At 50.8% G+C, this 23,456-nt stretch overlaps 1 protein-coding gene across 6 annotated transcripts in view; it reads left to right on the top strand.

Annotated features, from left to right (window-relative positions):
- YLPM1 (YLP motif containing 1) overlaps nt 1-23,456 on the top strand; it is a 1,127,325-nt gene that overhangs the window by 795,723 nt on the left and 308,146 nt on the right. For 4 of the 6 annotated variants that reach the window (XR_011283753.1, XR_011283752.1, XM_069637606.1 and 1 more), the window contains exon 17: nt 23,024-23,155. Coding sequence is in view for 3 of the 6 variants with exons in the window: in XM_069637606.1 (XP_069493707.1) it covers nt 23,024-23,155 (132 nt within the window). In the remaining 3 variants the exon portion in view is untranslated. The remainder of the gene's footprint in view (nt 1-23,023; nt 23,156-23,456) is intronic. The other 2 variants (XR_011283754.1, XM_069637605.1) reach the window with 1 other exon arrangement.

Genomic DNA, 23,456 nt, shown 5'->3' with positions numbered 1-23,456 from the left:
CTGGTGTCCTTCCCCCTGGTTAATCATAACCAGCTCTGAGAATGGTGTCCAGGTGGTTTACGAGTTGATTGGTTTTATCAACTCAAAGGAAGAAGTAGTCCTTGAAGGGCTTCTCTGTCGAGATGACCTTGGCGATTCAGACCTGCAGCAGGGCTCCACCGGGCAAACCAACGGTCCAGAAGTTGCAGCAGCCGTCTTCTTGCAGCTCGTCTTCGGTTCTTTCGTTCAAGTGGTCGACACTCTTCCAAGCTAAGACACTCGCCTTTTAAACAGTTTTCTCCCATTCATTCCTGCCTAGCTACCACTCACCCAGCAGGGTGGCTGTCCTTGCCAGACAGTCAGCCAGACAATCACGCCAGACTGCATTTGGGTCTCCTAGGAGACTAAGCACAGGGAGTTTCGGGCACCTCCCTCACTTCCTGCCCACCCCAAACACTCAGGCGCCAGAGGCAGTCTTCAGTCTTGAAGCCCTCCAAAGGCATAGAAACAAAGGGACCAAACCTAGTTTGGTGCGCAGAGACAAACTCTAGAAGGACCTTTCCAAAAAGAAATGGTGAAAAAAGTAGACCGGGACCTGTTTAAACAAAGGGGGTTCAGGAGCCATCTTGAAAAACATGGCTCCTGCCATTTAATGCTACTGGTGTTCACGGGCAGGAAAAATCATGGTAGTTCATTGTAAAATCACTGCCACCAACTATTTCGATAGGAAAGGGTAGCATTTGACTGCTACATGAGTTTCTAGACACAGAGGATACTAGGTAGCCCCTCCAGCACTCTATTGTAAGATAGTGTGTGCTGGGTCTAGGAATTTAAAAAGACTATCCAGAGAAAGTATTTGGACCTTGGGATAGCCTAGAAAGGCTTTCCTGGGTTACTGCACTGAGGGTGCTCTGTAACACACATGAAAAGATGATGCCTATGGAGTTGTCTAAAACTCCATAATCGAAGAATACGAATAAAACACACATCAAAATACAAGAGTGGGAAAAAAAGCTCACTCTCTCTATGTAAAAAAAAATCAAGTCCTCGAAATCCAGCAAAGTTGCTGGGGGTCTCCAAGGTGAAGGGAATTAGCACATTTATGAGAATTCTCCCCAACAGACGTTAAGGACGAATCCAAAACTCCTCTGTCCTTTGTCTGCTGATGTGCCTGAATGGAGCAAGTTCGCACTGGGGGTGGGGGGCAGGCTGTCCTGATTGTACAGCCAACTGCCCCTTTCTTTAAACTGCAGGGAGGGTTTGCAGAGGAGTGAATGGGAAAACTGAATAAAAGGCGTGGTTTGTGAGCCAAAAGGCAAGTCGACCATGAAAACAGAAGATCCAAAGCTCAAGACGACTAGAGATGCCTGCAGACCCTTCCAGTAACCGTGAAGCGAGCACTGCTGTCCTGACAGTTTTTGATGCGACAGGGGAGATCTGAAGAGGACTCCTCCTTCCCTTTGGCTGTTGGGAACAACCAGTCCCAAGACGAAATCCTAAGTGTTCTACCATAAATGTCTGAAGTATTTAAGGTGATTCTGGTGTAAATGTAATGCTTGTTAATCTGCTTAGAATCACATGCTTTGCGTATAGTTCGACACCCAGTTGTCACCGCAGAGTATTTCATCTTGTCTTTCGAGAATCAAAAGAGGACGTCGTTATGGGCGTGCCTGTAACACTATAGGTAAAGTGACGTGTAGTGTACCCAAAATCCCTCGCGTGTCGAGGTCCCTCATATTGTTTTTTCCACCTAGCATACTGGTTGCATTATGTAGCTTGTCCAGAGAAATTGCTATTATTTTCTTCGACCTTTGTTTGTATATGTATTAAAGTTATAGATATTACCCTAACCGTCCCTTCCATCGAAGGCTGGTAACAGGTCTCTGCCGAAGACGGTTCCACGGTTCTCCAGCATAGGGTCTGGCATGGATTCACATGCTCATGAATATTCCCCGTCGTCAGGCTTGGAATCCTCGGTAAAGAAAAAACCAGTATCAGTTTCGTTTCTGTTCTGTCTTTTGTAGTAGTAACCAATCACTGATCTCTGTGTCATACTGACCACAGCCAATGACTGCCCTCTACCTAAGCCCCGCCTCTGGCAGCCATCTTCAGATTTTTACCGCAAGTTCAAGTGTTGGGATCCTCGTGCTATTTTTTCACGTTTTTTCTCAAAAACTTCGTTTTTTCGGTCAAAAAGAGCCTCAAGCTCCACCGACTCTTCATCCGATCAACGGGGACCCGTGTCGGATTCGTCTACGCCCCTCAAGGGTGAAGATTTCGTCGAGCTACGCTTTTGGAGGACTCCAGAAGTTTCTCAGGCCCATCTCAGACATGGCCCAGGAGAAGGGAGGCTCGACGCCGGGAAAACTGTTCAGGGTCTGCCCTGGATGCCAGCTGCAGAATGTCTTTAAGGAGGATGAACACTCCTTTTGTCTTTACTGCCTACATGAGGACAAGACGCACGTGGAGAAGGACTGTGCGTTTTGTGGCAACATGTCGGAGCGGACCATGAAGGACCGCCATCAACGTCTCGCCAACTGGCTGGAAGGGAAGAGCCCGTCAGGCGAGAAGAAGAGGAAGAAATCAGAGCGGTCTTCTAAGACCTTTGAGGACCCCCCGGTGACGGGGGTCCAACACAAGGCCAAGCACCGCGAGTCCGCTGGCACCGGGAGCGCCGAACAGTCGGGCTCTACATGCGCCAGGCAGGGCGCATCCTCCCCGGCACCATCAACCACGAGCCAACGCTCTGGTTCGGGTAAGAGGAAGGCCGAGCACCCGGCGAAGCTCCTGGAGAGGCCCCGGTCGAGCTCGAAGGCCCCATCGGAGGGGGAGCGAGGCAGTGCCCCCCTCAAGGAGAAGGCGGTGAGCGCACCTAGGGTGGTGAAAGCCTTAATCCATCCGGCCAAGGCCTCTATCGAGACAGTCGCGGCGGCCCTGGCTCAGCCTGTGGAGGCTACACCAGTGGTGGCGACCTCGGGGCTCAGAGTTTCCCTGCCACCGCGGAGGGAGTCTTTATGCCCATCGACAGGACCCCCTCGAAACCCCCGGTGGAGAAGAAAAAGGGGGCGCAGGATGTCGTTGTGGATTCGGCCTCAACCTCTGAGGAATAGCTGATCGAGGTCTTAAGCCACGGCGTTGGCGTGGAAGAAGACCAGCCCGTCGGGAGGGATCCCGACGCAGGAGACGACTATATCGTCGAGGGTGCCAACGGGGCCCCTGACCGCCCGTCGGACTCCCCTCAACCAGCGCCGCAAGGCAACTCGGCGGCCATTTTGTTGGCTATACAGTCCTTATGCTCGGAGATAAGGACGAGACTGCCGTTACCACCAGCGGAGGAACCTCTCCCGTCGGGGGACCCGGAGCCAGGCCCTTCTGGGAGCCCTCCCCCTAAGAGAAGGATTCACCCTCCACCTCCTTTTCAGCCGTCGCGCCCTGTTCAGCCCTCCTCCCCGACTCGTGGGGATGATAAGGGGACTGACACGGCCGCGACGGGTACGGACGACGAGGTTTATGTCGAGGATCTGCCGTCGTCACCTCCCACCCGGGCTTCCCCGCCCGACGAGATTGGATCGTTTCACTCCATGATCGCCAGGGCATCCGAGCTCTTCCAGCTCTGCCCGGAGGAGAATAAGAAGGAAGGTTTCCTTTTATCAACGGCGCGAGGCCAAGAGGAAGACGGTCCTCTCCGTGCCTCTACTGGACGATATTTGGGATGAGGGCCTCGCCCTCCTCAAGAACCCATCCACGACACCGGCTAGAGGGGATCGGTACGAGAAGAAGTACCGGGTCCCGGATGCGGCCCCCTTGTGCCTCCGGGCACAGCCGACCCCGGACTCCGTCGTCTCCGCGGCGGCCAGGAAGAAAGCGGGGGGGGGGTGCGGCCTCCACGTCCAGAAATTGGATACGATGGGGCGCAGGGTCATCTCGTCTGCAGCGACGACGATTAAGGCGGCCAACGCCTTGGCTATCGTAGCCCGCTACGACAGGGAGCTGTGGTACAAACTGGCCCCCCTGCTGGACTTCCTAGGGACGACAAGAGGGCCGATGCCCTAGAGATCTTGCAGGAAGGTGAGGTGGCGTCGGACCACGCCATTACGATTGCGACGGACATCGCCGACACTGGATTTCGCCAGTTGGGCAACGGCGTGTGCCTTAGGCGGTGTGGATGGCTCAAGGCTACTGACTTCCGTCAAGACGTGCAGACCAGAGTCTTGGACATGCCGTTCGATGGAAACAACCTGTTTGGGAAAACAGTGGACGATTCTCTTCAAGCCATCAAAGCAGACACAGAGACGGCCCGAGCTCTCGGGGTTCTCCAGCCACGGCGGCCTCCCTTTCGGAGCGGCGGAGGCAAGGGCGCCTCCAAAGTTTCCGGCGGCGGGTTTTCCACCTACCGTCAAGCGGCCCGTTCGTCGTCGCAGGAAGCTTACAGGGGACGAGGCAAGTCAGGCGGACCCCGCCGTCGTCGCCAAGGAGGTCAAGGCGGCAAAGCCTCGTCGAAGCAGGACTGAACCGGCCGTGGGGTCGGGCCCCCACCGAAGCACCCCGGTGGGAGGCCGGCTGGCGAGCTTCGTCAGCGTGTGGGAGTCCATCTCCTCCGACCGTTGGGTGCTGGACGCCCTATCCCAGGGCCACGTGCTCGAGTTTCAAAGAAGGTGCCCGCGCGTCCCCCCTGTGGCCAGGAAAGAACTTCACGTCCCTCAACTTCTCTTAGAGGTAAAGGCGATGCTCAGGAAGGGCGCCATCGACTCGTCCCAAAGAGGCTTCGGGGCTCCGGAGTTTACTCAAGATACTTCCTCGTGAAGAAGAAGACTGGAGGATGGCGTCCCATCCTGGACCTACGACGACTGAACAAATTCATCAAGGCACAGAAGTTCAGGATGGACACCCTCCAACACGTCCTGGGTCAGCTGGAGGAGGGCGATTTCCTGTCGTTGTTGGATTTGGAGGATGCCTACTTCCATATTCCCATCCTAAAGGGACACCGAAAGTTTCTCAGGTTTGTGGTCCAAGGGCGTCACTATCAGTTCAGAGCCCTTCCCTTCGGACTAAGGTCGGCACCCAGGGTGTTCACCAAGTGCCTCGCACCGGTGGCGGCGCAGCTGCGCCGAGATGGGATCCACGTCTACCCCTACCTGGTCGACTGGCTCATATGAGCCAAGTCGAGGGAGCTCGCCGTGGAGCACACGGCAAGGACCGTCCAACTTCTCACGGACCTGGGATTCTACGTAAACTACGCCAAGTCCCACCTGGTGGCCGCGCAAGACGCACTGTTTCTGGGATCGAAGCTCGACACAGTGTCCCTTCTGGCCTCCCCGTCGGAGGAAAGGACGAGGGCCATTCTGGGCAAGGTGCAGCGGATGCCGGTTGCGGACGCGGCCAAAGTGAGGTCCATCAAGTCCCTCCTCGGAATGATGTCTTCTTGCATCTACCTCAACTCCCTGTGCAGGCTCCGGATGCGCCCGTTGCAGGAGTTCCTGGACGCGCACTGGATTCAGACGACGGGCAGCTTCGAGGAGAGGATCACACTCGACGAGAGTTTCCGACGAGAGATCCGGTGGTGGGGCATCCGCGCGCATCTGACGGCGGCATGGACTTCCAGACCCCCGGCCACCAGGAGAGAGGGACCACGGATGCCTCCCTGGAAGGGTGGGGAGCACACACCGAAAATCTGCACGCGAGAGGCCCTTGGCTCCCGACGGAGAAGTCCCTCCATATCAACGTCCTGGAGCTCCGTGCAGTATTTTGGGCCCTCAGGTCCTTCCTTCCGTCCTTCAAGGGCAAGGTGGTGAGGATCTTCTCCGACAGCACCACCACCATGTTCTACATCAGGAAACAGGGCGGAACCAGGTCCCCAGCCCTGTCCAGGGAGGCCCAGGACCTGTGGCATTGGGCCGTCGCCCAAAGGATGTTTCTGGTGCCCTTTCATCTGGCAGGGATAAAAAAACACCATCGCCGACTCACTCAGCAGGGAGCTGCGCTCGTGCCACGAGTGGGAACTACGACAGGATCTAGTGGACCGCCTCTTCCGACGGTGGGGCACACCCCAGATCGATCGGTTCGCGACGGCGACGAACTCGAAGTGCCGGAGGTTCGCCAGCAGGTTTCCCCAGCCGAGGAGCATGGGCGATGCTTTCTCGTTCCCCTGGGAGGGCCTGTTCCTATACGCGTTCCTTCCATTGCCATTGCTGATCCGGCTCATCAACCAGCTGAAGAGGTCCCGGTGCAGGATGATCCTCGTCGCACCTGCGTGGCCGAGGCAGATATGGTTCCCGGACCTTCTGGATTTGTCAGCGTCCCCGTCAATCAAGCTGCCAGTGGACGCGGATCTGCTCTCCACGGAAGGAGGCGCCATCCTCCATCACGACCCGAAGTCGCTGAACTTGCAGGCCTGGCTCCTGCAGCGCTAGAGTTTGGAGGATACGACATACCGGCCGACTGCAGAGAGGTTCTTGCAAAGGCCAGGGCGTCCTCGACTCTTAAATGCTACGGACACAAATGGAAGAGGTTCTCTGTCTGGTGCCACGCACAGAAGATTAATCCTCTGCGGATTACGGCTCCCCAAGTACTGCCGTACCTACTGATGCTGGCCAAAGCTGGACTGCCGCACGCGTCCATCAAGATTCATCTTGCGGCGATCTCCCGATACACCAGAACTACGGGGCGGACGTCCTTGTGGTCTCATCGTCTGGTGAAAGAGTTCATGAAGGGACTGTTCAGATCGTTCCCGCCGGTGAAGGCTTCGGCCCCGGCGTGGGAGCTCAACGTGGTGCTGACCAAGCTCATGGGACCTCCGTTCGAGCCTCTGCACTCGGCCCCGTTGAAGTTCTTGTTGTGGAAAACAGCGTTTCTTGTGGCCATCACCTCCTCAGGACGGGTGGGAGAGATCCAGGCCCTTTCCTGCAAGGCCCCGTACTTGACTTTTCACGACACGAGGGTAGTGCTCAGGACGCACCCCTCCTTCATGCCCAAGGTGCCGTCGGACTTCCACCTCAACAAACCCTTGGTGTTGCCTGTTTTCTTCCCGTCGCCTTCGTCGCCGGCTGAGAGGACTCTGCACTCGCTGGATGTGGCTAGAGCGCTGAAGTTCTACGTGGACCGCACAAAGGGTTTTCGGAAGACGTCACAACTCTTTGTGAACTTTGGACCTGTCAATCAGGGGAAGGCTCTCTCGAAGGCTTCCATTTCCAGATGGCTCTCCGGCTGTATCATGTACTGTCATCGGTTGGCAAACCGACCCCTGCCCGGCCGTCCGAGAGCCCATTCCACCAGAGCGATCGCAGCTACCACGGCGTTCCTATCTGGTGTGCCCTTGCTGGACATCTGCAGGGCTGCTACGTGGAGGTTGACGCACACCTTCACGAAATTCTACTGCGTCGATCGGGATTCCAGGGAAGAGTCCAGGGTCGGCCAAGCAGTGCTGCGCAACCTGTTCGCCTAAGGGGTGAGCCTGGTGAGGAGGTAAGATTTGCTTAATGTTGAGTTTGATGTGATGCTTAATGTTGAGCCTTTGCCACCTCTTGTGGTTGTGCATGTGTGTACTGCTATGTATTGTTTATTCATGAGCATGTGAATCCATGCCAGACCCCATGCTGGAGAAGAAACAAGTTACTTACCTGTAACTGTTGTTCCCCAGCATGGGTCTGGCATGGATTCACATGCGAACCCTCCCGCCTACCCCTCTGCGGCTCTTCACTTGGTCATACTGCCACTTCACGTGCTACCAAATCTGAAGATGGCTGCCAGAGGCGGGGCTTAGGTAGAGGGCAGTCATTGGCTGTGGTCAGTATGAGGCAGAGATCAGTGATTGGTTACTACTAGGAAAGACAGATCAGAAACGAAACTGATACTGGTTTTTTCTTTACCGAGGATTCCCAGCCTGACGACTGGGAATATTCATGAGCATGTGAATCCATGCCAGACCCATGCTGGAGAACAACAGTTTCAGGTAAGTAACTTGTTCCTTCTTCGACCGACAGTGTCCTGGTCAGTGCTGCCGACCACGTGGCCGGGCCCTCTGGCCGGCCTACACAGTAGGGCGAGTGGGGCTGGTGTGGACATTTCCCTTTCTGAGAATGCCTTTCCCTTTCCTCTTTGGTCCCTGGGTCTCTTCGTCACTTTCTATTCCTTCAGCTATGGAGAGGACTCCATTTAGGTTTTGTCCTTCTTGTAATGCCAAATTGCCTTGGAAAGATGAACACCGGGAATGTAATCAGTGTTTGCCCCTTAATCACAACAAGACTGTTTGTGCGGCTTGCAAGCTCCTGCGCCCGAAAACTTTGAAGGAGTGCCAGGTTAAGTGGTGGGCAGCCTACGGAATGTCCTAGGCCTAGTATAGCTCTCCCGCTGCCACAAACGCCGATTGTGAGGAGGGGCTGAGTGACGAACAAGCCTCCGATTCGGAGGCGATTGACATCTCAGCGGAGCACTATAGCTCTGCGTCGTCTGTCCCTGGCCCCACTAGGATCCTGCTATGGGGAATGTACACCCCGGCGACAAAGACGCACACGTTTTACACATTAAAAACACAACCCCAGGGACGTCTTTGACGAAACAGTCGAAACGATCCATAACGCCAACGGGCACACTAATATCTTCGGGCCTGTCCGCCGACCGTCAGGATTGGCAGCCCTCCCCGCAATCGCAGAAGCGTCTTACGACTGGGCCCTCTACATCGAAGGGCGGGGTCCCCATTATTCAGGTATCCGTCAAGACGCAGGGAATGAAGGCGTCCACGGCCGAAAAGGCCCTGGTTCCGTTAAAAGTAGTCGCGCAACCGAGACCTGAACTTTAGAACTTCCCGATTCTGGAGTGATTGCTGAAAGCATTGCCAGGATCATTTCGGCGGATTCTCAGAAACATCAGTCCACGGATTCAATGAAACCCAAGGACAAGCACCGGGATTCGTCGAAATCCAGAGATGGGCCGAAGGATTTACCAAAACCTACGGAAAGGCCTACAGACAAACAAAAGAACACGTGTCAACCGTCGGAGCCCCGAAAAGACTTTTCGGAAGCTCCTGAAGGGATGTCTTTGACGTTAAAGAAGAAATCACGACGGTTGCAGACAGAAGAATCACTAGAAGAGCCCTTTCCACCCCTCGTCAGCTCTGGTTCATCTGTTTGGACCAGAGAAAAATTATAAGGATGCATGGACAGGCTAGAGAGGTTTGTGGAACACTGAGCAGCCCACACCCAAAAGATCTAGGGAGGAAACCCCCCTCCCCCTCTACCTGTGGCTAAACTGCAGAGGGTCTTTGACCCTACTCGAGATGAAGAAGAGGAATATATGTATGACCTCACTGAGGAGGATGCTCAAGATGAAGATCCCTTTACTGACTCTGAGGAGGTTCATTTGTACCCCACTGAGGGTTGGGGAGTAGACCCATACCCCATTGATCCTCACCCTTGGCATTCACCTACTCCAACACCAGAACCTGATGCCTTGTGCTTGGACTCCCCTCCAACCACCCCCACTTGACAAGCCTCCCCAGTTGACGATCAAATGGCTTTCAACACCATATTGAGGAAAGCAGCGAAACACTTAAACATTGCTACTCAGGAGGCTGTTCCAGCAGCAGATTTTGTGGAGGACATTTTAAAAGAAAAACCACCTGCCAGCCAAGCTAGTACTCTACTAAATTCAATCAAGAAGTGATTGGCCCCTTTTTTGACACCTGCACTTACTAGAGCAGTCAGTCCGAGGGTAGAAAAACTTTTTCGACCCTCCCCCCCCCCCGGCCCCCTCTACATCAGGGGCCATTCTAGTCCAGATTCACTGGTTGTTACAACTACCAGGAAAAGAGCAGGGGTTTCCCTATCTACTGGGGAGGCACCCCCTGACAAGTGGTTTAAGAGACTTTACGCTCAGGGGAAAAGGTTCACTGCGGCGGCTTACTCCACTTGCATCGCAAACAATACAACTTTGTTTGACAGCTATGCTGATGCACAATGGGCTAAGCTAGAGGAGGGCCTTCAGGAAGTCCCTGAACCGCTGTGAGCCCGTCTGCTCTCAACAGTGTTAGAGGGCAGGCAAGTTCACCAAAGTATGCTAAAAAATACTTTGGATGCAGCAGAGACGGCCGGAAGGTCTTTGGCTGAGGGTACCGTCCTGAAAAGGCACGCATGGCTAAGGAACTCTGGTTTCATGCCAACAACACAAGCTTCACTTATAAATCAGTGGAAGAAACTAATTTATTTTGAAAGGCAGTGGATGAAGCCCTCGAAATTGCTAAGGAGCATGACACCCTTTAGACTCTGGATCAGATCACCCAGAGACCTTCACAAAGAAGGGGGAGCGGGAATGGACGTTCCTTTCGCGGCCAACGTTTCCCTCAAAATCAATACGGCTCGGGAAATAACTGGTCCTTTCCCCAAGGAACCAGCAGCTACACCACCCCATATCCCACAACGGGCAGCGACGTGGTAAAGGAAGGTGCCAGAATTCTACCTGTCTAGGCTACCTGTCCTCAGGCCAGAAATGACTCGCATTTCCGGGTCCCCTCCCATGCATTCCTGGTCGGGGCCGGCTAACATTTCTTCAAGCATGGGAGGGAATAACTACAGACCAGTGGGTGCTAAGGACTGTTGAACACGGGTATTGTATAGAATTCTGCCAGACCCCCTCACCTGCCTCCCCCCAGTTCAGACCGCCACCAACAATACGCCCGACGTCAGAACATCTGTGCATCCTAATACAAGAGGCCGAAACCCTGCAGGAAAATGGCGCCATAGAGGTTGCACCTCTTCTACAGGTAAACATGGGTATTTCTTCAGTGTATTTCCTTGTCCCCAAATAAGGATCTCACCATGCGCCCTGTACTAGATTTGCGTCCAGCAAACAAATTTGTGAAAACCTAAAGTTTTGTATGGTCACTCTGCAAGAGGTAATTCCCCTGCTCACACAGGGGATTACATAGCACCATTAGACATGAATTATATGCATACTTTCATATTTCAATGTTGCCGGTGCACAGAAAATACCTCAGATTCATGATACAAGACAAGCACTATCAGTTCAAAGTACTACCCTTCGGCATAGCCTCTGCACCAAGGGTATTTACAAAGGCAGTGGCAGCAGCACACCTGCGCAGGCAATCCATTCCTGTTTATCCTTACCTTGACGATTAGCTCATAACAGGGGACTACTAACTAACATGTCTGTCAAATATAGATCTTTTATTCAGTCTGGGATTCTCTGTCAACGAGAAGAAATCCAGCGTAGTCCCCAGTCGGGTCAAGCAGTTCCTAGGGGCTCTAATTCGTAGAAATAACGGCCTTGCCTTCCCCCTCCAAAAAGAGGTTCCAAAACATGCTGTTTCGAATCCCTCAATATGTAACCAGTCGAGAGGTGACAGTACGCAAAGCTATGCGACTGTTGGGTATGATGGCATCACGCATTTATTTGGTTCCTCACACGCGCTTGCGTCCAATGCAGGAGTGGCTCAATAGCCAGTGGTGTCAGGCCAGCGGATAATGGGATGATCTAGTGGTTGTCTCGCCAGCCCTCATTCTCTCGCTATGGTGGTGGTCGAGGGAGAACCTCTTGAAGGTGAAATCCTTCACCACCCCCGCAATGGAGGCCACTCTAAATACAAACGCATCTCTCACAGGCTGGGGAGCTCACCTGCTTCAACAGACAGCGCACAGAGTTTCGTCGTCAGACATAGCATCCAACCACATAAACCAATTGCAACGGTTAGCGGTATTCAAAGCACTGAAAGCTTTTCTGACACAACTGCAGGGAAAGACAGTCCTGATCCTCTCAGACAGCACTACAGCCATGTACTATCTGAACAAGCAAGGGGGCACTCACTCTCCAGGGCTGTCCAAACTGTCCCAGAACATTTGGAAATGGGCTCTCAAACACATGTTCCTGTTGTCACAACATGTTCCAGGGGAACTCAATCTTCTGGCAGACATACTCAGTAGAGATTTCCCACTACCCATGGAGTACGAAATGCGATAACACGAAGACATCGTCTCCAACGTTTTTGCAGAATGGGGCTTCCCAGAGATTGACTTGTTCGCAACTCAGGAGAACGCTCAATGCCAAGATTACTGTTAGGGAGAATACTCATAAAAGTGCTAATTCCCTTCACCTTAGAGACCCCCAGCAACTGTGCTGGATTCTATTCTAATGACTTATTTTACCTGGAAAGAGTGTGAGCTTTTATTCCCACTCTTTCGTGTATTTTGATGCGTGTTTACATTTGTGTTCTTTGATTATGGAGTTTTAGATAACTCCATAGGCATCATCTTTTCATGGGTGTTACATAGCACCTTCAGTGCAGTGACACAGGGGATGTCTTTTTAGACTTACCAAAGGTTTTAAAAACCTTCTCTGGGATAAACTGTTTCCCAGAGAATGTAAAGTGAAATTTACTTTACTAGTCTTTCCAAATTCATAGACCCAGCACACACCATCTTACAATGGAGTGTGGGGAGGGGTTACATAGTATCCCCTGTGTCGAAATACTCATGTAGCTGTCAAATGCTACCCTTTCCTATTGAAAAAGCTGGTGGCAGTGGTTTTACAACGAACTACCATGATTTTTCCCGACGGCGAACAGTGGTAGCTAAAAATCACAGAAGCCATGTTTTTCAAGATGGCGCCTTAAGCCGCTTTGTTTAAACAGGTCACCAGTCTTTTTTTCACCGTTTCTTTTTGGAAAGGTCCTTCTAGTGTTTGTGTCTGCGCGCCAAACCAGGTTTGGTCCCTTGGTTCGTGTTCCTTTGGCGGGCTTCAGGACTGAAGACAGACTCTGGCTTCTGAGTGTCTAGGGGGGGTAGGAAGTGAGGGAGGTGCCCCAACTCCCTGTGTTTAGTTTCCTAGGAGACCCAAATGCACTCTGGCGTGATTGGCTGGCTGACTGTCCGGCAAGGACAACCACCCTGCTGGGTGAGTGACAGCTAGGCTGGAATGATGGGGGGAGAAAACTGTTTAAAAGGCGAGTCTCTTGGACCGGAAAGCAGTCGAACAATGGAACGAAAGAACCGAAGACGAGCAGGAAGAGGACGGCTGCTGCAAATCCTGGACCGTAGGTTTGCCTGGTGAAGCCCTGCTGCAGGTCCGAATTGCTAAACTCCAATCGACAGAAGCTCCTTCAAGGACGGCTTCTTCCTTTGGGTTGGTGGGACCAATCAACTCATAAGACACCTGGATACCATTCTCAAGGCTGGTTAGGATTAACCAGGTAGAGGGACACCAGTTTGTGTTCTTGAATCTACAACTACTGGAACTGAAGTGACTCCATCTTGTTTGCTTTAACGATCCCGTGCAGTGCAGGAGTCCCCTGACGTCCTCCCTCTTGTCCCTACGACTCAGGCTCAGGAACAGTGAGATCTGCAGGACCTGGCAGGAACCACAACTTCAGCAACATTTGTTTCTTCATACAAAGGTACTGTCAACCCGATTGAGAGAACACCACTCTTGTGGTGAAAGTTTGTGAAACTTTCCCAACTTGCAGGCCTAATCAGCTTGTGACCCGACAAATGATACTTTTTTTTTCGTCTAAACTACTTCTGAGAACTTTTGCAAAGTCTTTACCGTATATTAAGCTGCCTTTGTCTAGTGAAATGTTTTCTAAATGATTGTGTAATAAATTACTAAGTGTTTTTACCAAGAAACCTTGAGTAGAAGTGTCTACTCGAACCACTGTGATTGAAAGTCCTCTGTGTAACTACTTGTACTGCTCACCTTCAATCTTGAGATGAGCCTGGCTGCTCAGCTCGCTACCAAAAACTGTGTGGTACAGACTTATATCAAAGGTTGGTTTGCCTAACACCTGTAGTCCTAATTGTGTGTAGTGGTCCCAGAGGGTACTGCCTGCAATTCTGCCTAACAATTACGCCTCCAGGTACCCACAGAACCGCTCCCAGAGGCTCGGGCTCTGGATAGCATGGTCAGGGAACTTTGTTTATGCTTTTCACCCCCGACTTCCCTACTCAACAAGATAGTGCACAAGATGCACCAGGAACCAGTCACAATGATATTGGTGGCCCCCATGTGGGCCCGCCAACCCCGTTTCACTCATCTAATGGCGATGTCCCTATCTCCTCCAATGAAACTGCCTTGCCCATACAACATGTTGTGGCAAGACAAAGGGGAGACACTTCACCTATGCTCACAAACACTGAACTTAGCGGCCTGGCTCCTGATGTCATAGAGTTCGGGTACTTGCAACTTCCTCATAGATGAATGGACATACTCAGAGGCAAGGAAACCTAACACACGATATTGCTATTCCAGTAAGTGGAAGCGTTTTGTCATCTGGTGCAACTCTAAGAGCTTCAACCGCATTGACTGCTCTCCTACACATATTGTTTTGTACCCGACTCATTTACTTGACTCAGGCCTAGTCTTTAACTCTCAAAAAAGTTCACTTAGGTGCTCTTTCAGCCTACACTACATCGCAACAAAAGGTGTTGTGGTGGAAGATACCACTTATTAAGGCTTTCATGGAGGGAGTAAAGAGAATTCACCCTCTCATTTCTAAACCAGCTCCTGGATGGGACCTAAACGTGGTGTTGACTAGACTTATGCGGTCTCCTTTTGAGCCCATGGATAAAGCAAGCCTCAAAGAGCTCACCTACAAGACTGCCTTCTTAATAGCCATTACTTCCATTAGGAGAGTCAGTGAACTACATGCGCTCTCAGTTCTAGACCACTTTACCGTTCACAGAGATAAAGTGGTTCTGCACACTCACCCTAGGTTTGCGCCTAAATTCATTTAAAAGTTCCATTAGAACCAATCCATAGAACTTCAACCGTTATTTCAAAACCCTCAACTATGGGAGACAGAAGCCTGCACACACTGGATGTACGCAGAGCAGTCATGTTTTACTTGGTAAGAACTCGACCACTAAGAGACATCCGTTTTTCGTTTCAGTGGCAGCAGGTAGAGAGGGAGACCCTGTCTCCAAATCTACTTTCGAAGGGATTGTGTCCTCCGACGTATTCCTCATCTTAGATATCTCCTTCCAGCTCTGCTGGCCTCGGAAAATTTTTTCTCTAGAGGGCGCTGCGCGTCGACGTCCTCCGAGTCGATGTCCTTCGACAGCCGCCGTGTCGACGTCATCCTGCCTATAAAGGCCACGCGCTGCGTCCGTTGCTCAGTTCCGTTTTTCCGCGCTTACTCAGTGCCGCGGAATACCGTTGCTCAGTTCTTAGTCAGATTAATCCTATTTACCTCGAGTTATTCGATCCGTACTCGATGGCTTCCTCGTCGGAACCGACAACTCCTCGATCCGGCTTCAAAAAATGCCGAGATTGTGGGAAAAAGATGTCGTTGACCGATCCTCACAGAATTTGTCTGTGGTGTTTGGGAGCTGAACACCATTGTTCGGAGTGCGAGGACTGTATGTCCATGAAAGCTAAGGCCCTGAAGGAGCGTAGGGGGAAGCTGGAGAAAGGTAAGACTTTTAAAGCTTCTTCTTCGTCGACGAAGTCGAGACCTTCGTCTCCTCGTCACCATTCGCGCTCCAGGTCTCGGAGTGGGTCTCATCACTCCTCGAGATCGAAGCACTCGAAGAGGAGACGTCGAAGATCCCCTTCTCCGTCTTCCTCTTCCTCTTCCTCGCCAAAAAGAATCTCTTGCCCCACGAAACATAGTTCCCAGGCTGAATGGGAGGAATTCCGAAAAAATATGATGAGCGTCTTCGAGAAAGCGGCCTCGACCACCTCGAAGACTGCCGAGAGCGATGCTCTGGTAGAAAGACCCGAAGGTCAAAAACGCCGCGAGTCGCAGTACCCGGCGAAAGAAACCTCTCGAGCGCGTCTCGAACCCTCGAGCAGGACTATGACCTCCAAACCTTCCTCGAAGGTTCCGTCGACGAAGGTTCCGTCGAGGTCGATGTCTTCGACGCCGTTGTCGAAGGGACCTTCGACACACGGGTCTGTCGACTCGACGCCGGCTTCGACACCGGCGTCGACGCCAAGAAAAGTCACGGTTACCACACATCCAGTGACTATCCCCAGGCCCTCAACGTCGATGGCTTTGATATTGTCGAGTAGAATTCCAATTCTGTCGAGGTCTTCGAGCCCTCCGCCTCTGTTTTCGACGCCACGCTCGAAGCCTTCGACGTCAGCGTCGACGACATCGACGTTTTCGAGGCCAATAATGACAAGTTCGGCACCCTCAGCCTTGGAAATGGGATTTACTCCCTTTATGAGTTCAGAACAATTGAGAACTATATCCTCAATTTTAGAAGAGGGTGATTTGTCTGAACAGGAAGACACATTTGAGTTACAGGGACCTGTAACCCCAGTTAGAGAGGAATTTTCCTCTGAAGAGCGCAGATTAAAGGATCTTCATGATTCTTTACATGAGGCAAGTGGGTTAGACACTTCCCCTGAGGTGGAGTTTGCTAAGCCAGACCCGGGGGAGCATGCTGAAACCCCCTACAGAGCCTTAATGGCCAGGATTACAGAGTTCATGGGGTGGTCTGCACCTTCACAATCTTTCCAACAAGATGATCTCACGGATATTCTTGACAAAGGCCCACAGGAGGATCCTGTGGTGCCTTTTCATAAAGCTCTTCAGAGAAAGATCATGACAAACTGGGAAACCCCAGATGTAGTACCAGCAGTAAATAAAAAACTGTCTACAAAGTACAGGGTATCTTCTACAGACCCAGAGTTTTTGTCTAAACACCCATCCCCAGAAAGTCTGGTGGTACAGGCAGCATCCTCTACCGATATCAAAACGGCTTATCCTACCGTCCCACAGGACAGGGACGATAAAAAATATGATGCTATGGCAAAGAAAGTCTTTTCAGCATGTAGCATGGCGTTAAAATCTGTTAATGCTACTTGCACCCTTGCTAGGTTCAGCCATACACTTTGGGAGTGTGCTTCTACAGCGGCTGACTGCATCCCGGAGGGAGAAGAAAGGGATGCGTTCCTGAATATTATACAGGACGGTAAATACGCTATGTGCGAATCCCTCCAGACGGGCATTGATTCGGTTGACAGTATCAGCAGAGCAATGGCGGCAAGTACATCAACCAGGAGATTCGCTTGGTTGAGAAAGTCGGGTTTTGCCCCAGATGTGCAAGCCAGGCTCTTGAACATGCCATTCGATGGCTCTTCTTTGTTCGGGAAAAAGGCAGATGACAGTTTAGAGAAACTGCAAACTTCAAAAGCAGCAGCAAAATCCCTAGGAGCTGCAATCCGTCAGACTCCTTTTCGTCCCACAGGAACCTCTGCGAGGGGCAAGTCCTTTCGCTTCTACTCCGCATTCGGAAGAGGTAGAGGACGACCGGCTCAAAGGGGTCAAAGAAGAACTACCCGAGGTGGACGGGGTAGATATTCAAAAGCCGCAGCAAAAGCAGGTGCCTCTTTACCATCTGCATCAGCCGCCCCAAAACCACTCTGAGGACTTCCTTCACAGGACACCTGTAGGAGGCAGGTTGACTCAACATCTGACTGTATGGCAGGCTATCACGTCAGATGCTTGGGCATTGGAAACAGTTGCCCAAGGTTACTGCCTGCATTTCCTACGTATACCTCAGTCATCCACGGGGATTCAGCTCTCAGAAAGCTCCAGATCGGCACCTCTTGCAGAAAATTTGGGACCTGCTAGAGAAAGGTGCCATAGAACCGGTACCTGTAGCGGAGAGGAACAAGGGCTGGTACTCCCCTTACTTTCTCCTTCCAAAGAAAGACGGAGGAATGAGACCCATCTTGGACTTGCGAGAATTAAACAAATTCCTCAGAAAAGACAAATTCAAGATGGTCACTCTTTCTCAGATCCTCCAGGCCCTTCAGTTCCAGGACTGGTTGGTATCTCTGGACCTTCAGGATGCTTATTTCCACGTGCCTATCCATCTCAAACACAGGAAATACCTGAGGTTCGCAATTGGCAACTCTCACTATCAATTTCGAGTGCTGCCATTTGGGCTGACCTCCGCCCGAGGGTCTTCACCAAGTTAATGTCGGTAGTGGCTGCAAGTCTAAGGAGGGAAGGGATTCACGTCTACCCCTACCTGGACGATTGGTTGATCAGGGCTGTTTCTCCGGAACAAGCTCAGATCCAGCTAAATCACGTGTGCCACTTCCTTCAGACTGGGCTTCTCCCTCAATTTAAAGAAGTCACAAACGATACCATCGCAGAGACTCCAGTTCATAGGAGCAATCCTGGATACTTCCCTGGGAAAAGCCTCGCCACCAGAGGTGAGGGCTCAAGATATTCTACAGATGGTTACCAAGTTCCAGCATGCCCAACGTCTCCCAGCCTTCGACTTTTTGAGGTTGCTAGGCCTCATGGCATCCTGCATTTTCCTAGTGCCAGAGGCTCGCCTGAGAATGAGATCCCTCCAGTGGGCACTGAGGACTCAGTGGTCACAATTCTCAGGGAGAATGACAGATCGCCTTCAGGTTCCCGGCAGGGTGGCTCGAGACCTTCAGTGGTGGGCCTGTCAGGAGAACATTCTGAAAGGAGAAGAGTTTTGGCAACCCTGGCCGGAGATAACAGTAGTCACGGATGCCTCACTCACAGGGGGGGGGGGGGGGGCCACGCCAACGACTTGACCATCAGCGGTCGTTGGTCTCCATCGGAGTCCAGACTACACATCAACCTGTTAGAGCTGAGAGCCATCAGACTTGCGCTGAAGGCGTTACTGCCAGCTGTACAAGGGAAGAACGTCCTGATAATGACGGACAACTCGGTGGCCATGCATTACCTCAACAAAAGAGGAGGCGTAGGATCACTACCCCTGTGCAGAGAGGCGATGCAGCTCTGGTTTTGGGCAATCCAAGAAGGAATCTCTCTATCGGCAGTTCACCTAGCCGGAGAGAAGAACTTGACAGCGGACGCTCTGAGCAGGCAGAACACAGTCTCCCACGAGTGGGAGCTAGCTCAGGAAGTCCTTCAAGAGATCTTCGCCCTTTGGGGAACCCCTCAGGTAGATCTGTTCGCCACCAGCCTAAACAGGAAATGCGACCTGTTCTGCTCAAGGGAATTTCCCCCGAGAGGAGCTCTGGGAGACGCGTTCATAGTGGACTGGGAGTTTCCGCTTCTGTACGCGTTCCCACCGGTCCCTGTCATTCCTCAAATGATCAGGAGGTTGAGAAGATTCCGGCGAACCATGATCCTAATTGCCCCGGATTGGGCCAGGAGAACGTGGTACCCGGACCTTCTATACTTGTCCATCTGCCCTCCAATTCGACTTCCACTCAGAGAGAACCTACTCTCACAGAAGGGAGGTCAGGTTCTCCATCCAGACATCAAAACCCTCAACCTTCACGCTTGGCTTCTGAAAGGCTGAGGTACAAGGATTGGGACCTCCCTGATGATGTTATGGAGGTGTTGCTTTCGGCAAGGAGGCCAGCAACAAAGTCTTTATACCGCTGCCGTTGGAACAGATTTTGCAGCTGGTGTAGAGAACAGAATATCGAACCTTTTTCATGTGGTACACCAATGGTTTTGTCCTTCTACTATATTTGGCAAATTCAGGCCTTCAAGTTGGCACCATTAAGGGCTATCTCGCAGCGCTATCCATCTTTAAGCGTACTGCGGAAGAACCATCCTATTTCAAATTACCCTTGGTAAAACAGTTTCTAAAGGGGTTAACCAATGTTTACCCCCCAAGACCATTCCAAGTTCCCCTATGGGATTTAAACTTAGTACTAACTTTCCTGATGGGTACACCTTTCGAACCTCTCCATTCTTGTTTAAGATTCCTTACCCTTAAAACTGTTTTATTAATAGCACTTACATCTGCTAGAAGGGTGAGCGAATTACAAGCTCTTTCTTGGAAACCCCATCATACTATATTTCACAAAGACAAAGTTGTCCTGCAAGTGAAGCCTAATTTCCTCCCAAAGGTGGTTTCTGAATTCCATATCACTCAGAAGATTACCCTAACATCTTTCTATCCTCCTCCTCACCCGGGGAAAGAGGAAGAGAGGTTACACAGGCTAGACCCTAGGAGGGCTTTAAGTTTTTACATTAGTAGACTAGCCAAGATAAGACAGGCAGACCAGCTGTTTGTAGGTTACGCAGGTCACAAGCTGGGGTTACCAATAACTAAGCAGACCATTTCCAGATGGATCATTCTAGCCATTCTGGAATGTTACAAACTGGCAGGGAAGGAGCCCCCTCAAAACCTAAGGGCTCACTCGACCAGAGGTATTGCAGCTTCATCGGCCCTCAAGAGGCGTGCCGGTTAAAGACATATGTGCGGCCGCTACATGGTCGTCTGTCCATACCTTTACACGTTTTTACAATCTGGATTCCTCCTCCAGTCAAGAGACTAGGTTTGGAAGGGCTGTACTGCATTCTATTCATCAATAGAAGACAGCGTGAAGTCAGTACTCCCTCCTCCGATAAGAGAATACTGCTATGGGAGCCTATCTAAGATGAGGAATACGTCGGAGGACACAATCCCTTCGAAGAACAAGTTACTTCTTACCTTGTAACGTTCTTTCGACGGGATGTTCCTCCGACGTATTCCTCATCGACCCTCCCATCCATCCCTGCAGTTCTACTTCCCTTGTTGCAGCTTACGCTCCTTCAGGGTGATTAGTTAGTCCAGAAAGTATTATTGTGGGCTACAAAACGGAACTGAGCAACGGACGCTGCGCGCGGCCTTTATAGGCAGGATGACATCGACGTCGATACGGCGGCTGTCGAAGGACATCGACTCGGAGGACGTCGACGCGCAGCGCCCTCTAGAGAAAAATTTGTCCGAGGCCAGCAGAGCTGGAAGGAGATATCTAAGATGAGGAATACGTCGGAGGAACATCCCGTCGAAAGAACGTTACAAGGTAAGAAGTAACTTGTTCATCTCTAGGTGGATTGTCAAATGCATCACACTCTGTTTCTCTCTTGCTAAGAGAGAACTGCCCTTCAAGCCTAGAGCGCATTCTACTCAAAGCACTGGGACTTCCATAGCATTCATTGCACATGTTCCCCTTGACACTCATTCTAGGTCTGATTCTCAGGTGAGACAAGCAGTACTTGGACATCTTTTCCCTACTGTTCCTTCTCACATCCCACCTCCAACTCTGGGTAACGCTCGTTAGTCTATGCACAGCATGTGATTCTGAGCAGATTAACAAGCATCAGAAAAGCATTTCTGATGATTGTATCTGCTTCGATTCACATGCGCCCACCCTTCCTCCCCGCTCGGATGGAAGGAACATAGACGTCTCACTACTTTCTCTCTCTTCTGTACTCACGATAGTCATAAGGCTCCCTCACGGCAGAAAAAATACAATCGGAGGGACCGCGACGTTTGAGGGATTTTGGGTACACTACATGTCACGTTATGGATAGTGTTACAGGAAGGCCCATGCCAATGTCCCCTTTCGATTCTCGAAAGACAAGATACAATACTCCGCAGTGACCATTGGATGTTGGACTATATGCACAGCATGTGAATCTAAGCAGATGCAATTTAGGAAAATCCTCTAACATGATGTGTGCGTACATTTATGGGTCCTTTACTCAAAACCACTTGCAACAGTTTCCTTAGTAGGCGTCCAATCAGTTCAGGGAAATAACGCCTGTAATCCTGATGCCCACCAGTCTGCTCTGGGCTGCCTGAAAAAACGGATTCGCTGAAACAATTCACTTTTTACAGACTAAATACAGCTTCAACTAAGTTCCTCAAGTACATTCCTCATTACTTAGTAATTGAAAATAACCTAAAACTTGTAAACAGTAACATGTTAAAAACTAAAATATATATTCAAACTGGATGCCCGTACTTATCTTTGTCCTGCTGGTATCTTCTAATGCTCAACACTGTCTCTCAAGAGGATTTTCTCTGGACCTTGGGTTGCTGTGACCTTATTTGTTCATAGATGGAATGAAAGACCATTTAGAATCTGTTTACTGGATTCCAAACTACCTCACTGTCACTCTTCAGCCAATGAACACTGACTGGCATCCCCACCATCTTGGATAGGGACTAAACCAGCATCCTACCTAGCATTAAGGAAAATAATGTTTTTGCCAAAGACCTTACACTTAACAATGAGCTTTGACCTCAGCACCTCTCCTGCACCCCTCACATTCCTTGTACACCCAGACCCTTCTCTTAGCCAGAATACTCAGTGAGAACCTGACAGTGTGGGTCTTCTAAAGTCCTACCTTGGGTGGACTTTTGTAAAACTTTACAGCTCATAAGGAAGTTGATCAGCCCACAGGATCGTTCTGTTCGGGTGCTCAAGCAGGCATCATGACTGGTTGCTCCCACTGGCCATGGGGCAAAGCACCAATGAAGATCAGCAAAGGAGATGGGCTTCTCAGGGACGGTTGAAGATGACCTTGCTGGATGGCTGTAATGAGTTTAGGATCTTCATTGATGGTCTGATGGATGGCTGCCAAAGCCACAAACGCACAACACTGCTTTCCCTGGGAAAGGGCTTACCAAATATGGTAAAAATGGCCCTGAGTGCTGCAAGAAGGCCAACATACAGGATGGCCCAAGGGCAAGCTAAGGTCTTGGGGCGTGGCTGTTTTAGTGCCTCTTGGTACTGAAAAGGGCATTAAACGGTATGTAAAAGTGCACACAATAATATAAAATAACTGGTTGGACATGTCCACTCCCACATGCCATAATGGGTCTTAGATAATCAACAAATTAATGGTTTTCATCTCATGTAGAATTTAGATTTGTGGAACACTAGGCACCAGCTCCTTGTTCCCCAGAGAAAGCACCTGCTCACAGATCCATGTAACACACTTGTTCTGGCCCATTTGTGGGCAGCCCTTTTACTCAATGCACATGTGTGTGCACATTTTTCAAATACATATCGGGGGTTGGCTTTTAGGTGTTTAATTATGGGAGTGGGGGGGAGGAGGAGGGTTGCAAGGGCTCTCAGAACAAATGGGCCATATAAAGATCTGCATACAACCTATCAACCAAGATACTTGACATATCTTTTCCCTATAAATAAGCCCTTGAAGCTCCCTAATATTGACTAATGTGTTCGGCTTTGTCAGATCTCCTTATTTTTGTTAAAGGTGGACTTTTTCCCAAGGAATAAAACTCCATGTTCTTAATTTATTTTCGGATTGCTCCTTTTTCATTAGGTTGAGATGGAGGATTCTGAGCCCAATGTAGAGCTGCTTATGGAGGAAGCAAAGAAAGAGCCTACTGAGGAGGAAGAAAGCGAGCTGGTAGGAGACATGTCAACAGGGTTCGATTCTGCTAATGATTTGGGGGTGAGGAAATGCTGAAAGGAATTTAAATGTCTCATATTTTCATAGTGCCTCTGTAGAGGTTGCAGTCTGTACAATTTGCGCAGCAGTTTTTTTATGCAATGTCAGATGTATTGCTAAACACATGTACGGAGCAGGAAGCTGGTGTGTTATCTCCCCCCCCCCCCCCCCCCCCCCCAACACTACTGTGTAAGGTGACTTCAGACATTGGATCTCTATCAAAACCGTAAGTGTCATTACTTTCTAAATGGAAAGGAGGGGTCTAGTAAATTCTTCCTTAACTATCCCATCACTACCCTTTCTC

The sequence above is a fragment of the Ambystoma mexicanum genome, chromosome 14, assembly GCF_040938575.1.
Source record: "Ambystoma mexicanum isolate Mex_15411 chromosome 14, UKY_AmexF1_1, whole genome shotgun sequence".
NCBI classification, from domain to species: Eukaryota; Metazoa; Chordata; class Amphibia; order Caudata; family Ambystomatidae; genus Ambystoma; species Ambystoma mexicanum.
Note: the sequence above shows the minus strand (reverse complement) of the source record. Positions and strands in the feature narration are given on the sequence as shown.